Below are 19,050 nucleotides of genomic sequence, written 5' to 3' on the forward strand. Positions count from 1 at the left end.
CTCGATGATCTGCCATTCTTACTTTGAATGGTGTTGGTTTCATGTTGGTGATACCCATTCTTTGCTGAAGATGGGTTCCCATTATATTGACTCCTGCTCCTCCATCCAGTATGACACTTGAGAGAGGTTCCCACTGCTTCCTGACCTTGTAATCTACCTGAATAAGTGGAACTTCATCATCCCGAACAACCATCAGGTCTACTGTTCTGGCGTCTGCCTCAGTCTTCCTACGCTGCCTGATAAAATTGGCCACCTCAGGTAAGGTCTTTCTTATATCCTCCAGCTCCATAGTCAGCTTCTGGATTCTATCAAAAATTTTTAGCTGAATTTCCTCTTGCTCCTGGTCAGACTGATTGTCAGAGCTTGAAGAGCTAGTGTTCTCATACTGCCATTCTTCTTTAGCAGTACTTCCACTCTTTCCTTCCTCTTTCATCTCACCAGCTAGTTTATGTACCACAGCCAGCATGGTCTCTGTCATGGCCGGTACTGACTGATCTTTATCAGTCGATTGGGCTGGTATCTTCTGAATGACTCTAGCCTCGGAATTTTTCGGCTGCTCTGGCAGCTTCTTAGCTAAATCCTCTGTGATTTTAGTTGCTAGTTCCCGCTACTCTTGCCACTCATCTACCACCTTTTCCTTACCCTTGGCCTTCCAAACTTCCCTTTGTTGGGCCCACTTGCTGTTGTTGGAGTTGGCTGGTACTTCTGAAATGTCTGGAATCTCTTCAATGATCACTCCTTGCTCCTGGTAACTACTCTAACTGGGACTGGCTCTGGTGCCTTAGCCTTAGTAGCAGTTGTTACCGGTGCATCTGGACATTGGGCTGCAAAATGACCATACTTCCCACAGGTATAGAAATTCATGCTTCTGGTCTGGAAGTTGCCTCTTCCTCTTCCTCTGCCCATTCCTGGTTGGTATCTGCCTCGTCCTTGACTAGTACCACTGGTACCTGGTCCTTCTTCTTGGGCTACTTTGATTGGCTCTGTCTTCACTGGTTCAGTGTAGGCAACCACTGATAGATCCTTTCCTTTCTTAAAATGGTGAATTCGGATGCCACAATTATTCCATAGGTGACCGAAGGCCTTGCAGTAGGTACATTGTGGACATTCCGTAGAGATATGGTCCTTGGATTTACATCTTGAACACCAAGTCTCCATCTTCCGGACCGGCTGTCTTGTGTGGCTAATCTCTGCAATCTGCCTAACCATTTCTTTAATTTTCTTGGTCCATGATCCTTTCTTTGATTTGTCCTTTGTCCGTTCATTGGAACTGCTCTCGGAACTGCTGGATGTTGCACTGAAATCAGAAGCTTCAGTAGTCGAACTACTGCTACTGGTCCTTCGCTTCTTGTGGCTTTTTTCTTTCTTAGCCTACTGTTCCAGTTTTAATGCTCGCTGGACCAGGTCATTGAATTTCTTTGTAGGGGCTGGTACTTCCTGTTCTCTCAGCTTCTTGCTTCTGAACCCATTCAGAAACCATGCCCTTAATCTTTTCTCAGACGATGGTTCTTGTAGTTGTCTGGTGAGTTCTTTGATCTTTTCTACATAGCTGCGGACTGACAAATTCCGCTGTTTGATCAGATCCAATTCACAGAGAATATCCTCATCTCCTCGATTGTCGGAATATTCCAACCTGAAGGCCTTAAGTAATTTATTATATGATCTCAGTTGGCATGCAGGGTAATGGTAATACCATTTCCTTGCTACTTCCTTCAAGGTTTGTGGAAAGTATTCCCCCCAATCATCTTCATCAATGTTTTTTAGTTCAGCATACTGCTCAAAAGCTTGTATGTGAACATTAGGATCATCATTTTTCCCTCCTTTGAACATGGGAAAGGAAATCTTCAGGGAAGCGGAGTAATCATGTCGATTACTGCTAATTCCACCAGTTCGCTTCTTGGCTTCAGACTGACTCTTGGAAGCCTTCTTGCAGTTGTCAGTGTCAGCATCCCAATCAATCTCTGTCTCAGTCTCAGTCTCAGTATCCTCTCTGTTTTGTCTGCTAGAAGTTCGGTGACTTCCCGTTCTGCCTTTGATATGCTCATCGTTCTGGCGAGACTGAGAATTCTTGGAACTCTTTGCCTTTCGTGCTTCCCGTTCTGCCCGTCTACGTCGAGAATGACTGGAACGCTGTGAGTCCTGCGGCTCATCAGCCTGACTATGCTCCTCCCGAGCCTCAATGTCAGTCATTTTCTCTTGCTTGGGATCAGACTCTCTTTCTGACTCCTCGGGAATGGAGTCCACACGATTGGTAGATTTTCGGCCACGATTGAATTTTGGTGCCATTGCTGAAAACTTCATCTGGGAGAAGAGTCTTTCAGTCAACGAGCTTCAGCTCTAGCCACCGTGATCGCCAAAATGGAATTGGAGTTGATCTCTTGAGACAGCTAATTCCAGTGTTGAAGGATTTCAGCTACTGAGAGTAGGAAGAGTTCAGACAGCAGACTAGACAAAAATCAGTGACTAGACTAAAATATGAATACGGAAATGAGAATCAGACTTAAAGACTAGAATAAAGTTCAGATTCAGATTCAGAAGACTGTTGAGAAGTCAGTATCACTGGAATATATATATATCATGATTGAGATTACAGTGAATATGATTACAGAGAGAGAAAGTGTAGCCGATGATACTGCCACTGATGCTCGAGTGCAATTATAGCCCAAAGCGCTAATACAAGTGATAACAATTGCCAACCCGATATCAAAGTAATGGGCCCTATTTATATGCTTCGGGTTTACCATAGTAATTACTTTAGTAATTACTAAGTGATTCACTGCCCATCTTCTAAGAATACGTTCCCACATGGTGACGCGCCAGCCGTCCACAATTGCCTGCTCCAGAAAAGGGACCAGTTGACTGAAGAATACATGGTGAAAACCCTAAAGGGCGCCATGTCATTCTTTAAAAGTCTACTAGATTTGTCATGTGCTATGCTATACAAAATCTGTTGAATGTTGCTCACTTGCATCGAAGTGTTCAATGAGCCAAAGCAAGTAGGCGTCCCTTGGATGTCATTCCTCGAGGGTAACAAAGGTTTGTGCTATGATCTCAATGGCCAACCTTCCGAAGAAGTCCTCTATGGCTTCTACGCCAAGTGCATGTTTCTACCTTCTCACAATATGTTGGCATTCGAAGAAACGTTCTACACGGGATTCTTCACTTGGTGAACGAAGATATTTGCGCCAGTGATTAGCAACCTGACCTCAAGGTTTGTAGGCTACTCAGCAGTGGAGCTGAAAAACAGAGTAGCTATGTAGTTCTTGCAAGTGCCAGATAAGGAACGGAAAATCAGATATCAAAAGGCTCTAACAACGCTTAAAGATCGCCTCGCCAACCACCAGCCCAAAGACTACTTCAGCCCATAAAGTTGTGTCAAGGGACGACACAGGCGAAGAGGGGGGGAATGTTAGCAGCAAGCTAACACAGATACCACGGATACCATTTTTCGGAGTTCTCATTGTAAAAACACTCATTATTTTGATAAATCGGGAAAACTGTAACTCCTATTTTTTTTGGATAAACCTTGTAATTGATGAGCCGGGGCTACAAGCTTCCAGATTGTATCAACCTGTCATTACCCATCTTTGGTAGAACGCCCAGATTATTAGTTTTGACCACCAAAAACTTTGGCTAAGGTATAAAAACCAATTTTTGTAAGTTATTATTAAGTTTTTGGATAATAAAATACACAGCATGAGCTAACTGCGCTCACCTCTCTCCTTCTCGCGCTTCCTACTCCCTCCCCGGTTGTCACATTGCAGTCATTTTGTTGCATTGTAACCGCAGGTAAGAGCTCTATGCATTGACGTAAGCACATCACAGTAATTCATAGCTTTTGGCGTCACCGACCCGCGACATAATTTTATCATAACTAGAAAGTTACACTTTCAAATAAAAAACTAAGCATAGATGGGGGCATCATTGCTAAGCATTTAGATGCATTCTGGGTCGAAAACGACTAGGTCAAAAATCCACTGCTGTTAATAATTGCGATTTTGACACTTGACTTAAAGTGGGATATGAGACCATAAGCATGTGTGCTTAGGTCTTCTAAACATGTCCTAAAAGTTTCATTACGTTTGGATATCATTTGATGCTGCAACGGATGTGATTTGTTTGCCGATGAGCGATTGGTTTTTAGTGATTTCTGTCACTTGAGTGTAGCATGAGTTAGATGCGAGTTATTAGTTGTTTTCCGAGAGATTGACACCCTCTTGTAGCCTCTATGCACTAGTCGAATCAGCTTCGTCCCATGGATTGACAACTTAATTGTGATTCTCACTAATATTGCAATAAAATAGGATAGTGAGGTTAGACATGCGTCCCACAAGTACGATCTCCTCGGGATTATTCCTACAACTCTTGCTGTCTCTCTCTCTCTCAATAAAAATTGAAGGTAAAATTGCCAAATACCCATGTAATTTGTGGAAATTTCCAAAATTCCCTTCAAATTTCAAAAATTCCTAAAATACCTTGTATCATTTCGGAATGGATTTTCCTCAATTTTTGCATAGTGTAATCTTTATGACAATTGAGTTCTATCTTATAGTCTTATAGACAAAATTATTCACCAATGAGCTCACAAATAGAGGTGTTAGTGTCTAAAAATGATAAATGATTTCATATGATGTGCCCAAAATACCATTTAAAATTGTGGTTCTGTCATCTTCCATAGAGGGAGAACCAATCTTCGTGTGAAGAGTTGCAAAAGAATTTTTGTTACAGATGTTTGAGATGTTAATGAGGGTTATTTTGGGAAATTTGAAGAAATCGAAGGGCTTGTTGAGAATTTTGGAATCTTACATGCGTCTTCTATGACTGTCCACCTACTACTAGGAGGAAGGAAATAAAATTCATCAGTGATTAAGATTCCCTCTACTCCCCCCGTTCACATGCGTCGCCTCTCTCCTCTGCTTGTTGTTGTTCGCGACCTGCACTGCCCATTCTCAAACACCGCGACCATCGGTTTCCATCTACCTTTAGCTTGCAAGATAAGCTGCGATCCCTCCTCCTGCCTGTGCCCCATCCCTCCTACCTGTGGCGCCTCTCTCTCTCTCTCTCTCTCTCTTTGTGCGTGCACTGCCTTTGATCTCCAACCTCAAGCACATGGAGTCACACATTTGGTTGGTCATGCAGGAGTCTCTCTCTCTCTCCCCGTTTGGTATTGCAGGCCTCTCTTTCTCATGCAGGCCTCGAGAAGCAGTGCAGATCGATGGTCCGAGGCTGGCGCGGGAGGGGAGCAACCCTGAGAGGAGGGACGATAAGGGAGGAGGCAAGAAAGTTGTCAGAGAGAGAGAGAGAGAGAGAGAGAGAGAGAGAGAGAGAGAGAGAGAAAAGAAGATGTTTCCACGTGGTGTACCATCCTCTTTTTTCTTTTTTTCTTCGAGTGTAAACCCTCTCCTTTTTCATTTATGACTAATGCCACGATTTTTTGATTTTCTCCAATTGGGTACCCCCTCCTGCTGCCAAACTTTAAAAACCTAGAGGTATTTAAGTATCTAATCTGTTGAGAGGTCGTTGTAGGATGAGTCGCCGCCCAGTTTGAGTTCTGAGAGCGAGAGCGGAAGAGTGAAAGGATGGCAGAGGGGAGCTGCCTGCGGTGATGGCTGGATGCCTTTGCCTGCGCCAGCAAAGCTTCTTCTTTTCGAACGTGCTTCGAAATCGGTCGTGGGCTGTCACGGAAATCGCAGGTCGGCCTCTAATTTCCACACCCGACCACCACAAAAGAACCCGCTTCAGAAGTTGGGGCTCTCCTCACCTCTTTGCGGCGGCTCTCCTCTCCCTTACCTGCACAGTTCTTCCCCTTCCCGGCTCTGCTTCTGCTTCTATGGCTCACAAGATCAAGTCCACTCGCCGGCCCGGCTCCCTCTCCAAAGCTCGAGTGTACTGTGATGTCAACGTTCTCCGTCCTAAAGACTACTGGGACTACGAGTCCCTCAACATCCAGTGGGGGTATTTCTCATTTCATCATCATTTTAATTTACTCCTTCCTAGTGTAAGCTACACACCTGCACATTTGTATGCATTGTGTTTTGATCTACAAAAGGTGTCTTCCTTCTCTTCATTCACAAGCATGGACATACAAACTTAATTCAATTTTGGGTATGTACATATGCACCCAAAATTGCGCATGTGGTTGTGCACATGCAGGTACTTCGTAAGTCTCATGTGTGTGGGACTTCCACGGACTGGATAGGGACAGAAACATTCTTTTTCTTGTTGAGTAACATCTTGTGTGCAGGACAAACGTGTGATGGTTTTTTTACTTTGGCATGGGTTTACCTTTTCTTCTCGCTGTCCTGAAACGTTTTACTGATCACAGGGATCCAGATGATTATGAGGTGGTTCGCAAAGTTGGACGTGGAAAGTACAGCGAAGTCTTTGAAGGTGTCAATGTGGTCAACAATGAGCGATGTATTATTAAAATACTAAAGCCTGTAAAGAAGAAAAAGGTCTGCATTTCTATCTAGTTCATGATCTTCAAAGTTTGTAAGAAGGTACTATCGTTTGTTTATAGAAACAAGTTCTTTTTGTAGTGGGTACTCATACTGGGTTTTGCTTTCGTATATGAGCTCCTTTATGTTTTAATTGGAAGAATTTTTAACTTAGAGGACGTCGGAGATTTTTTCAGGTTTGGAATGACAATGCATTTCTATTGGCCTTATATGTGGAAGAGGATGTTTGCAGACCCATGTAGGGTGAGTTTGAGCAGCAATGCGTGTGCGCTCAGGTGGTGTGCAAAGAGAGAGAGAAAGAGGAAGCGCTCGTTGTAGGAGAAGAGTCTACGTAAGTTTTGTGAAGTTCAAAAACTCAAGTGATGAGGGTTTTGGGACTTTTTAGCCAAAATGTTCCATTGGCTATCTGGACAATGTGAAACCTTTAAAAATAGTCCAAGTGGTCCAAAGGTCAATAAATGAAGTATAATGTTTGTATAGGCCCTAAATGGTGGGCAAAAAAATATACAAAAATAAGCTTTGTGAAGCTCCCGAGCAATGCTATGCACCGGAAACAATCCGGAGGAGATCAGGAGTAACCTCTAGACATTTACCTTCAACAATTTCTGACTTAAAGGCCCAGAGAGTCACCTTTAAGCTATGTAACTCCCACCATTTGTAGGCAATGCTCATGTTGTGCCTTCGAATTTTTTTTGGTAAGAGCATCTGCAGGGTTACCAAGGTTATCAACACTAGCTTCTCCTATGTCTTCTTATGGTCTAGGTTTAGGATACATCTCATTATTGATGGGGTATAAGTATCTCATGCTTTGTGCTAATCTGGGGCACTCCTATAAGTGGTGAATTTTTGCCAATCATGCTCTATATGAGTGAATATAGAGCTCCATCAACTACTCGGTACCTCGCTACATTGGTGCACTCCAAGGAATTGTTGTGATTAGCTCTTGGCCAGGGTTGTAGTTTTGGGGCTCTCTATGGTAAAATTTTTCATCCTTTTCAATGTACACCAAGTCTTGATCTGCATGCCATAGTTGCACTTTGATCGGGTGGTCCAACTCAAGATAGGCATTGTTACAGATTTTAGCTATGTCTATGTTCTCACTATGCTTAAGATGGAAGTATTTAATGTCAATCATATGTTCATAAAAATTTGGGTCACTTTCTCCAAGTGGCTACACTTCCACAAGGAGGATATGCGTGTCTATTTTAGGTCTCACTCGCTCTTGAGATAAATCTAGCCATAAAAATCTACATAGAATGCCTTTAGGCCAAGATTTGCAACAAATTGTGGATAGTCATTTGTTTGTGGTCATGTAGAGGACATGGTGCACATAGCCTGCACTTGCTCTTTCCCTATAGTAACATGATTCCATTTGATCAATGAGACCAAACCATCATCAAGCATCTGTCTGATAAAATGATACTGCACATCAATGTGTTTGATATGCGTACGAAACATGGCATTTTTAACCAAACAGGTTGCACTCTAGGTATCGCATCCAAGGATAGGCGTGTCATTAGGCAATCTAAGCTCATTGACTAGGCGCGCTAACCATATGGCTTCTCTGGAAGCGTCATCGACTGAAATATATTCAGCCTCAGTAGTAGAGAGTGAAACTATTCTCGACCTGCGGATATCAACATCACCTGCCATGTCAAATCACAATATCCCTACAAGTTTAATGGACCCTTTCCATAACACAGTCATTTGCTTTTGGTTTCTCTCAAGTGCCTCATTATGGAGTGTAACATTTTGTACATCCCAATGTGCTCTGCTAGGATTAGACATAAACCTGCTCACTACTCCCATTGAATAAGCAATGTCAGGTCTAGTGGCAACCATAGCATACATGAGAGAGCCGCAAGCTGAAGCATAAGGTACTCCTCATCGCACTTTGGTTGCATCATTAGTTTTTGGGCAATCACTTGCACTCAACTTTACATGTGGCTGTAATGGCACACTCAAAGGCTTAGCATCACCCTGCCAAGTACTTTTTCAATGTACTTTTCTTGAGACAAATACAACTCTTTCTGTTGCTCATCTCTCGTTGTGCGCATGTCGAAATTATGTTCAGCTGAACCCAAATCTTTCATTGGAAAAGCTGAATTCAGCTGGCTTTTGAGAGTGTCAAGAGTGCTCTTATTCTTTCCGACTAAGAGCATGTCATCCACATACAATATGAGAATCACTGGGGTGCTGTCCGCGTGATCTGCATGGTTGCGCTTGAACCCATGTTTCAACATAAAAGTGTTAAACTTTTTGTACCATCGCTAAGAAACTTGTTTGAGCCCATACAAACTTCTTTTCAACATGCATACAAGGTCTTGCATGCTAGGTATGCCAAAATCTTCCGGCTCCATCATGTATAGCTATCACCATGCTAGAATGTTGTCTTTACATCCATCTGATCCATCATTAAATCCAAGATAGCACCGAGAGCAGAAAGAAGACGAAGGGTAGTCATTTTCACAACAAGAGAGAACACCTCGTGAAAATGCCTTTTGCGCATATCCTTTGCCAACAAGCTTAGCTTTGTACTTGGGTTTGCCATGGACAATTTTGATTTTTACACCCACTTGTTAGGAATGGCTTTCCTACCCTTGGGTAAATCCCAAGTATCATTGGCATGCAGTGCCTTGATTTCTTCCTGCAGAGCAAGCTTCCACTTGCTCTTAGAATCACATGACATGGCCTCTTTATATGTAAGAGGCTCTCCCTCATTTGGAAACATAATGTATTGTAAAGAGGGGTCAAATCTCTGAATTGGTCTCCTCATCCTGCTAGATCTCCGCACCCAATGATCTACATTATATGGCATAGGTTCTAAATCAGGAGAGGTGACATCATCATCATTTATGGGTTGCTATACATCATTTTCAGTCCTATTTTCAGCATGTTCTCTTGGCTGCAGATCGCCTTTATGTGCATGCAATGGTTGTCCAACATCTTCTGGCTTAATAACGAGTGGCTCATCGATAGTTTCGGGCCTTTGTGGTGCATCCCGAGGCTCAGTTTTGGAACTGACAGGTTGTTGTAAATGCTGAAATTTGAAATAGGCCACTTGACAAGACTTTGCAAGTTGGTAAAACTTCTTTTGTTGCCACTTCTTCTATTGCTTCTTCTTAGGGTTTATGCCCCTGGGTCGGGATCTGCAAGTTGGCTTCATTCTTCAGTGTCTTGACACGTCAACAGGTTGTGACACCACCCCTTCTTGAAGAAAGTAATTGTCTGGGATTACTGCATGTCACAAACTGCTGACGAGTCAAGCCACTAAAGATCGTAACCGAGAAGCCTAAAACCTAGAAGCAGCAGAAGAAGTTACCACCAACTCATGGGACCTCGTCCGATGGGGTCCAAGTGCCACAAAGACGATAAATAAAGCTGGATCCCCCCCTCCCCAACCCCCCCCCCCAAAAAAAAAAAAAAACAAAAAAAACACGCACACACCACACCACACACACACAAAAGCATTGAAAATTGATGACATTGCAGTTGTATGGACATCCTGGAATTTACGTTGACATGATGACGTGATAGCAGTATGGATTTCCGCGTTTTACACTGGCAGGCCTTGACGTGGCAGGTGTACGGATTTCCGTAATTCACCCGACAACTTTTTGAACCCAATGCTTTTGAGTTTGTAGCTTTTTATGTAACTGCTTTTCATAGGCCAAGGGCCTTCAAATATGATCCAAGGGCTCATTCTCTGGCATGCTTCCTAGAGAAGGTGCAGAGTCTGGAGTAGCGGCGTTGTACCAAGTTCAAACAATATAAAGAAATACCGAAGGGGGCGCCAATGTTTGGGGCCAGTGCTCTCTTGGGGTGTAACTGCGCTACTCTCCGTCTTGTGTTGTCTATCTCTTTCAGCTTAGTTGTTATTTGAAGTGCTTAAAGTTGCTCAATCTGTTCTTTTCTGTTGGCACGTGGTACCCGTCCCGGTTATGGTGATATAGAGCTTCAGGTGTGTGCTTTTTTAACGGAGCAAGATGGAGCTCTCTTGGGGTGGAACTCCGCCACTCCCCGTCTTGTGTCGTCTATCTTTTTCAGCTCAATTGTAATTTGAAGTGCTTAAAGTTGCTTAGTCTGTTCTTTTCTGTTGGCACGTGGTGCTCGTCCCCGCTATGGTGGTATTAGAGCTTCAGGTGTGCTTTTTTGACGGAGCAACATGGAGCTTCTGTCTAAAAATAGGCCACTCAGCAAGACTTTGCAAGTTGGTAAAACTTCTTCTGTTGCTAAGCTCCGTGTGAAAATAGGCCACTCGGCAAGACTTTACAAGTTGGTAAAAATTATTTTGTTGCTGCTTCCTCTTAGGTTTTAGGCCCCTCGACTGGGATGTACAGGTTGACTTCGTTCTTCAGTGGCTTGACACGTCAGTTGTTTGTGACATCCCCTCTTCTTGAAAAAAAGTAATCGTCCGTGATTACCGTATATGTCACAAATTGTTGACGTGTCAATCCACTAAAGAACAGAGCCAACTTGCAGATCCCAATCGAGAAGCCCAAACCCTAGAAGTAGCAAAAGAAGCAAAAGAAGTTACCACCAACTTATGGAACCCTGCCTGTTGGGGCCCAAATGCCACAAAGACAATAAATAAAGCTGGACCCACACACACACGCATACGTGTTAAAAACCTGCCAATGCGGTAGCTGACAACTCGGGATTTACACTGACATGATGACGCAGCAGCAGTATGGATTTTCGTGTTTTACGTTGGCAGGTGCTAACGTGGCAGGTGTACGGATTTTGGTAATTCACGCGGGTAGCTTTTTGGGATCAACGCTTTTGGGCCTGATGCTTTTGAGTTTGTAGCTTTTCATGTAACTGCTTTTCATAAGCCAAGGGCCTTTAAATATGAGCGAAGGGCTCATTCTCTGGCATGCTTCATGGAGAAGGTGCAGAATTTGGAGTACCGACGTTGTATCAAGTTCAAGCAATATAAAGAAATACTGAAAAGGGCGCTAATGTTGGGGGCCAGTGCTCGCTTGCGGTGAAACTCCACCACTTCCCGTCCCGTGTCATCTATCTCTTTCAGTTCAGTTGTTATTTGAAGTGCTTAAAGTTGCTCATTCTGTTCTTTTTCGTTGGCATATGGTGCCAGTCCCCGTTACGGTGGTATTAGAGCTTCATGTGTGTGCTTTTCTGAAAGCATACCGGTCCTACCAAAGAGCAAGATAAGTTTTACAGGGCTTTTATGAAAGTATCTTCGTGTCCCGACCCCGGACTTATTAGCCACTCCCACCCTTACTACATCGCGCATCGGGAGTGCTCCTGTCTTCATCGCTTTGTCTTACAGGGCATAAGCCATAAAGATCACTTGCAAGAGAAGGATCAAAGATTTTTCAAGCCATTGTTTTTCTCAGAGGCAGTGCCATGTAGTGCTGGATGTTTATAGCTACCAAGGACTAAGAAAGCTTTCAAGAAATTTTTTTGCCCGAAGTTACATGCCTTAAGACATCTTTCTTCAGATTGCAGCTTCTTGTAGAGTGGGGTATCCTGAAATGCTTGCCAGACGAAAACCCTACCAGATTACGACTTGAAATTTTTGGAGATCTCTCACAACACAAGCTTCTAGAAGCTACCTATCATATATGTGCGCCATACACCAACGTTTTCACTCGCCAAATTAGATATGCATGTTCCCCTCCAAACAACTTTTTTAAAGCTCTTCATCACTTCCAAACACTTATGGTCGCAATTTTATCCATCATTACTCCACACCTTAATTGTTTGTGGCTGATTTTTATACATGCACCAATCTCCTATTCCGTGATGTATATGTATTTTTTGATAAGGGAAGCATGCCCAAGCATAACTCGAGCCATCTCCAGGATCATCCAATTCTTCTCCTCAATAACTTCATTCTACAATGGCGTGTAGGGAGTAGTCAACTGGTGTTGAATGTTCTGTTTTAAAGCTCTTCATCACTTCCAAACACTTACTGTCACAATTTTATCTATCATTACTCCACACCTTAATTGTTTGTGGCTGATTTTTATGCATGCACCGATCTCCTATTCCGTGATGTATATGTATCTTCTAATAAGGAAAGCATGCTCAAGCATAACTCGAGCCATCTCGAGGATCATCCAATTCTTCTCCTCAACAACTCCATGCTACAATGGCGTGTAGGGAGTAGTCAACTGGTGTTGAATGCCCTCTATCTTGCACCACTATGCAAACTCCTTGGAGATGAACTGACCCCTCTGGGTGAGCGAAGAGTGACAATCTTGGGATTCTTCTCTTTGTCTACCATAGTCCTCCAATCTCGAAAGTAGGTAAAAGCCTCTGACTTTTCAGGAAGTAAACCCAAGTGTATCTATCAAAATCATCCATAAGCAGAAGCATTTTTAGGGATCTGACATAGGTCCACACACAAGTCCGCATGAATGAGTGCAAGGGACTACGAAGCTCAATTCGAAGCGTGCTTTGAAAAGGTCTCTATGTGTTGCTTGCCCAACCCACAAGCAATGTGAACGCCTGACTAAGAGCAATGCTGGGTAATCCCTCCCTGAGAGACTCCCTAGTTGCCTTGTGCAGCTGTTCCTAGTTCAAGTGGCCAAATCTTGCATGCCACAATGAAGAAGAACCTGCTCCACAATAAAGAAGGGCAATGAGCTTGAAGAGAGACTTGTGGTTCACCACGTGCAAGAACTGACTATGTCGCTGAATGGGACTTTGCCTCCGCCAAAGAGGACCGATGCTCTCTAGGAATCCAGGCTCGCCATAGAAAGTAGGTTGAAAACCATGTTTGGAACATAAATCGCCTTCATAATACTGTATTCTAGATTGATCGAAGAGCGGAAGATCGATATCTTGCATGCACTAGACACGTGAAAATCACCCAAAGAGAGATTGTCTACGAGACTAGGGAGATGCATCAAGAGCTGGAGATGAGGAAGGAACGAAAGACTAGAAGAGAGTTGTAGGAAAAACAAGCTTCAACAATGTTGGTAGTTGAGAACTCCACCAGTTGATCTTCAGAATCAAACTCCCAAAGTCAATAAGCAGACACGCACCCCAACAAATGAATGCAACTCCACCACAAAGTAGCCCTGAATCAAAAGATCCAAGAGAGCGGAGGAGAGAAAAGCCACCACCATCTTTGGTAGCAATCCAAGAGCTATGGTAATCACAACGTGCAAGATATATACGGGTTGTTAGGGCAAAGAGTTGCAGACAAGGCTATAGATCTGCCCACCAACCCTCCACTGCGATACCAACCCACCAACCCAACACCAAACCCCAACTGGACACCCACCAAACAAGAGAAAACAAAAACGTAACACAAACATACAATCATTCCTCCACACACAGACAATTGCACAAAACACCCGCCCCAAGCCTAAGCAACCACATCAGGCACACTCAAGCACACCCAAAAGAAAAAGGCGCACACAAACATGCACTGAAAGCAAGCAAGAATAATGGAAACACAAGAAAAATACCTCCATGAAAAAGGGAAGGGGAAGCAACAAAGACGATGCGGGTACATAGGTGTCTAGGAAAAGAAGAGGGGGAGATGATGCTTACCGTCGAGCGTCCGGAAGGTCGACAAGAAAGCAATTCGAGGACGGCCGTGAATGGCATGACACCAATGGCACTAGCGTGGACAAGGCAGCAAAGTGCGTGCCATCAGAAGAGGAGGGCTCACGGGGGGCAACGGGTTGGTATGAAAAGAAGCCCTAGCTCGCTCATGAATCCCCCCTCCTCGTTATTGTCCCTCCCTCCTCTCTTTGTGAGTCACTCTCATCATTATTGTCCCTCCAACTCACTAAAGCTCAAGGCAATTGCTAGAGAGGAATAAACGAATGGACTATAGATATTGTAATGCGCCGATGTCGAGAAGAGCACACATACACACACCATATTGATTGGACACCAACATCCATACTCGCGTTGACATATTTGCAAAACGCATGACAAATAATGGGCCACATGGTGACATACTTGGATGACTTTACTAGATTTTACGCTAAAAGAGCTTAGTTGGCCTCAATTAAAGCACATGAATCAAGGGCTTTTAAGTACCTTGTTTTTAGCTAGATGAACTTTGAGTTGCTTTTGAGGGCCAAGTGCCTATAAAATCATGAGCAAGGTCAGTTGTAAAACCATAATTGAGAGTGTGTGGTCTGACCATTCAATTGTAAATTTCTTGAGATAATAAATATAGAAAAGCTACAACAGGCACTCAACTTGAGTGCCAAACTTCTCTCTAGGGAAACTATGCCTCTTCCATGTTGAGTCAAATCTGCAAATGTGAATTATCTGTTCCATTCCAATCTTTTAGTTACGAATTGTGTGTTCAAGTGGAACATCCGTCCGACGGGTGATTACAGATATTAAGGCAACTTTTAACATGTCCCTTTCGGTATTTCTTTATATTGCTTCAATTGAGTACAACTCCCATGGCTCTGCTCTGCATCTCCCGTGAGTAGACTGCTAGACTGAGAGCCCATGGGTCATATTTAAAGGTCCTTGGCCTCTAAAAGTAGTTTACATGAAAGGCATTCAAGTTCTAAAAGTACCTGGCCTTCCAAAAGCAGCCAACGCCAAACATGGGAATCCGTACAGTATGCCACGCCAGCATCTGTCAACGTAAAACGTGGAAATCCATACAATATGCTATGTCAGCTGCGTAAATCGCAGGCGTCCGTACAACTGCCACATCATCAGGTATTTACTCTCGCTTTATTTAATCTCTATCTCTAGGCACTTGGGCCCCATCGGACTCCCATAAGTTGGTGGAAGTTTCTTTGAAAATAGGCCACTTGGCAAGACTTTGCAAGTTGGTAAAACTTCGTTTGCTGCTACTGCTTCTTCTTAAGGTTTAGGCCCCTCGATTGGGATCTGTAGGGTTCTTCAGTGTAACACGTCAGTAGTTTGTGACAAAACTTCTATTCTTGATTACTTCGTTAGCGTAGGAGGCAATTTGAAATCCCTGACCTCTCCTTAACCCACGTGGCTCCTCTTTTTAAAAAAAAAACCAGCGATGAAAAGCTCTAAAAAAAACTACACCGTCAAAAGCTACCAAGTGAATAAAATAAAAAAAGCATTCTTCGTTAGCGTAGGAGGCAATTTGAAATCCCTGACCTCTCCTTAACCCACGTGGCTTCTCTTAAAAAAAAAAAAAAACCAAGTGATGAAAAGCTCTAAAAAAAACTACGTCGTCAAAAGCTACCAAGTGAATAAAATAAAAAAAGCATTCTGTGTTGCTCTCAGCAACTACGCCGTCAAAAGCTACCAAGTGAATAAAATAAAAAAAGCATTTTGCATTGCTCTCAGCAGCAATTCGATCTTCTCCACAAGCAGTTCGCAGCTTCCCAGAAGCAGCCACAAGCAGTTCGCAAGTTGCAGCCACAAGCAGTTTGCAAGTTGCCAGAAGCAGCTGCAAGCTTTGTCTATAGGTTTGTCTTTGGCCACTGTTTGAGAGAGAGAGAGAGAGAGAGAGAGAGAGAGAGAGAGAGAGAGAGAGAGAGAGAGAGAGAGAGAGAGAGAGAGAGAGAGAGAGAAGCCTATGAAGCTAGTAGCATCTTTTGACGCTCCTCCTTTCAACCAAAGCCATCATCGCAGCATGTTATAATTTCCGCACACACATTCTCACAGGAGTAATTGCTACAGGAGGCTGCGACTTCTTTCTAGCTAGTACTGCAGGAAGTAACAAGCATTGTTGGATGTGGGTCTACAGATTACCCTTCTCTTTCCATGCTTTTCTTCTGTGCTCCAAAATAGCTCGCATTTACCCTACGCTTAAGCAACTTATCAGGAGGTTAATTAGTAGCTTCTACTCACATATGAAGTCATATAAGAGAGAGCAATGGAGACAAAAGTTAGAAGTACTTGTTCGCGCAGAGCTTTAATGGAACCATCAAACGCGGACCCTACTGCCTTCGACTCATCCTCTGATCTATGGTGCTGGGAGTGGCAACACCTATCTATGGTGTTGGAAGTGGCAACGCCCAGCTAGTTGTTGTACTGGCACCGTATACCTTTTCACATGGAAGCAAAGAGCCATGAAGAAAAGCCTACCTCGTCGACATGGCAAAAGCATTCTTCAATATCATAGAGTCTATAGGCCAAGCTCCTCCCTATTCATTCCAGCAGTAGAAGGTTGACAATGTCACTGTTTGCCTCATCGGCATATTGGAATCGACCTTCTTTTGCAGTAAAGCCTCTGCGCCTTCCCCGCGTAGCAATGATAGAAGCTTTGTGTGCAACAAGACCCAGTGGCTAGTTGAACAATTTGTCCAACTTCAATTACCTTACTCAACTCGTTTTTGCAAGCGCAACTAGTTATGACCAGCATTATGCCGCTCCAAGTATAGCTCATGCAGATTCAACAACCCTGTGCCCTCGGCCATCGTTCAATGTTCATGGAAATGATATACAGTAGGTCCCATGCCTAATTCTCAAGATTCACACCAGTTCTTTTCTGCGTAGTATGTCTGCATAGCAGCAAGCCGGACAGAACCAGAAAGGAGTCTCGAAGATCTTTCAAACCCTGGTAATATTTGCAGATCATCAAGTTGGATAGTACTCTTCCCAGCTCGAAAGCCCACAACAACACAATCTAGCACTAGGTTCATGGTTGTTTCAAACGCTTGCATTGTTCGTTGCTTGGACGTAACTAGTAAGTAAATATCACAAGGTTCTCATCGCATTGAATCATACAGATTGAGTCCGACTTAAGCCTTGAATGGACCATCACCGAAAGGGTAGGATACACCTCAACAGATTGAAAGCGAGATATCACACTTCAATCAGGAAGAAGGTCAGATTTCTACCGTGCTCACAATCATGGATTGATTTTGTCGATATATGCTACCAATGGAGTTCATACGTTGCAGCGATATTTAGACCTTTAAGCATATGCTTTGTTTGTGGTGTAGTTTTCATCCAAAGAAGTGCCTCTTTCGATTGTACTCGAGCTCTAGACGAGACATCGATTGCAATGTTTGCTAGCAGTCTATTGGTATCCAGCTTAGAGGCTACACATATACAAACGCAATGGGTGCAGTGCTCTACTTGTGAGAACTCAAGTGCATGTCGCAGATATTGTGTGTCCTTACTTCCAGACTACACAAGAAGAATATTGAACGGAAATCAGCTTCACATATAGCTACTGAGCTTCATTGACATATCTGTCACCGCCATCTCAACAGTGATAACAATTGCACGAGGTACACTAGACATACGTTCAATATTGGATAACCATCTGCTATCATGGAGTAAAGAGCATAGAACAACCTTCAGAGAGCAAGATCTAGCTACATCACAAGTGGCAGACATACTTGCATTCAATCTCGAGAATAACTCTGTACTATAGAAGTACATGTCGATGGCTGAACAACCGAATAAGAAGGTTGGCCTCTGTATACTAAGTCAAGATAGTGTGAGAAAGATCATTCAACAACAACGAGACAACGCACCGTTTGCACTGATGGTGCAGCTTGACACAAGTTTCATGTTTGGTATCATCGAGAACATCGTTGAACCAGCCAGTAGAAGAGCATTCACCGCTAGCGATACTTACAAATTTGCTTCTTTGCAACTCCGTGGCCATCAACAGTTGCTGAGAGAACAGTTACTTTCAAGCCCAACGGCATGCCTGTTCCATCAAGCTCTACAAACATCACAATAGAGACAACAATGTTTCCATTCCTGTTCCCTTTTGGGAAAGGCCAATATGATGGTAAAATCAACTTCAGTATACATGTAAACATACGTGCATCGGCTCTGCTCTCCGTTTACACCCTGTACAAGCCATACATGCTCACAATGTACCAACTAAAGCATGCACTTATGTTGGCTAACAATACACACGAGCTTGTTGTAAAACGACATTGACAATTACAAGAGGGCCAATCGTACAGCAACTGACGAAGATACTATGAGGCATGTGCTTCAATACAGCACCCCATCGCCATGCCAAGCTCTTGCTCGTGGCACCGCAAGAACCTAAAGGACCTGATAGCAATGGTGGACGAATGGGGAATGCCTGATTTCTTCTTGACTTTCCCTGCCGATGAGGTCACAGACACAAGATGGCCTGAGATTGACACGATCGAGCTAATTGCACAGCAGTTAAATGCTTCCTTCACTTGGACAGACTGCCCAGTCGAATGCGCCCTCACCTTCCACTCTAAGTTCCAGATGCTTCTGTCCAAATATATACTTGCAAATGGTGTGTTGGGCCGTGTGCAACACCGCTTGGTTAGATATGAGGTTCAAAATAGAGGATCATTGCATGCTCATGTCATACTGTGGATGCATGAAGAAGACAAAGAGCAACTATCTACTGAAATAGCAGCATACATCCTGACAAAAACTGGCTCTATGGTTTCACCAGAGATAAGCCAGCTCCGAGAACTCGTACACAGGAAACAACTTCACAAGTGCCGTACCAGTTGTTACCACGGTCAAAGAGATGGAGTATGTAAACACGGGTTTCCATTTCATGTGTAGCCAAATCCAAACCCAGTCTTCAATGAACAAAATCACAGTTGGCACTACTTCAGGCCCCGACATGAAGACAGAAATGTCGTACCTTACCACCCTACATTGCTCTTGCTATGGGGTGCACATATGAATATAC

At 43.5% G+C, this 19,050-nt stretch overlaps 1 protein-coding gene across 1 annotated transcript in view; it reads left to right on the top strand.

The window, feature by feature from the left end:
* The first annotated feature begins 5,505 nt into the window (after positions 1 to 5,505).
* Positions 5,506 to 19,050, top strand: part of LOC147442451 (casein kinase II subunit alpha-2-like) — a 48,613-nt gene continuing 35,068 nt past the window's right edge. The window contains exons 1-2 of the mRNA XM_086528610.1: positions 5,506 to 5,955; positions 6,326 to 6,455. Of these exons, the coding sequence (XP_086384736.1) occupies positions 5,606 to 5,955; positions 6,326 to 6,455 (480 nt within the window). The 5' untranslated portion in view covers positions 5,506 to 5,605. The remainder of the gene's footprint in view (positions 5,956 to 6,325; positions 6,456 to 19,050) is intronic.

This window comes from Adiantum capillus-veneris, chromosome 14 (genome assembly GCF_014529385.1).
Source record: "Adiantum capillus-veneris isolate H3 chromosome 14, ASM1452938v2, whole genome shotgun sequence".
NCBI classification, from domain to species: Eukaryota; Viridiplantae; Streptophyta; class Polypodiopsida; order Polypodiales; family Pteridaceae; genus Adiantum; species Adiantum capillus-veneris.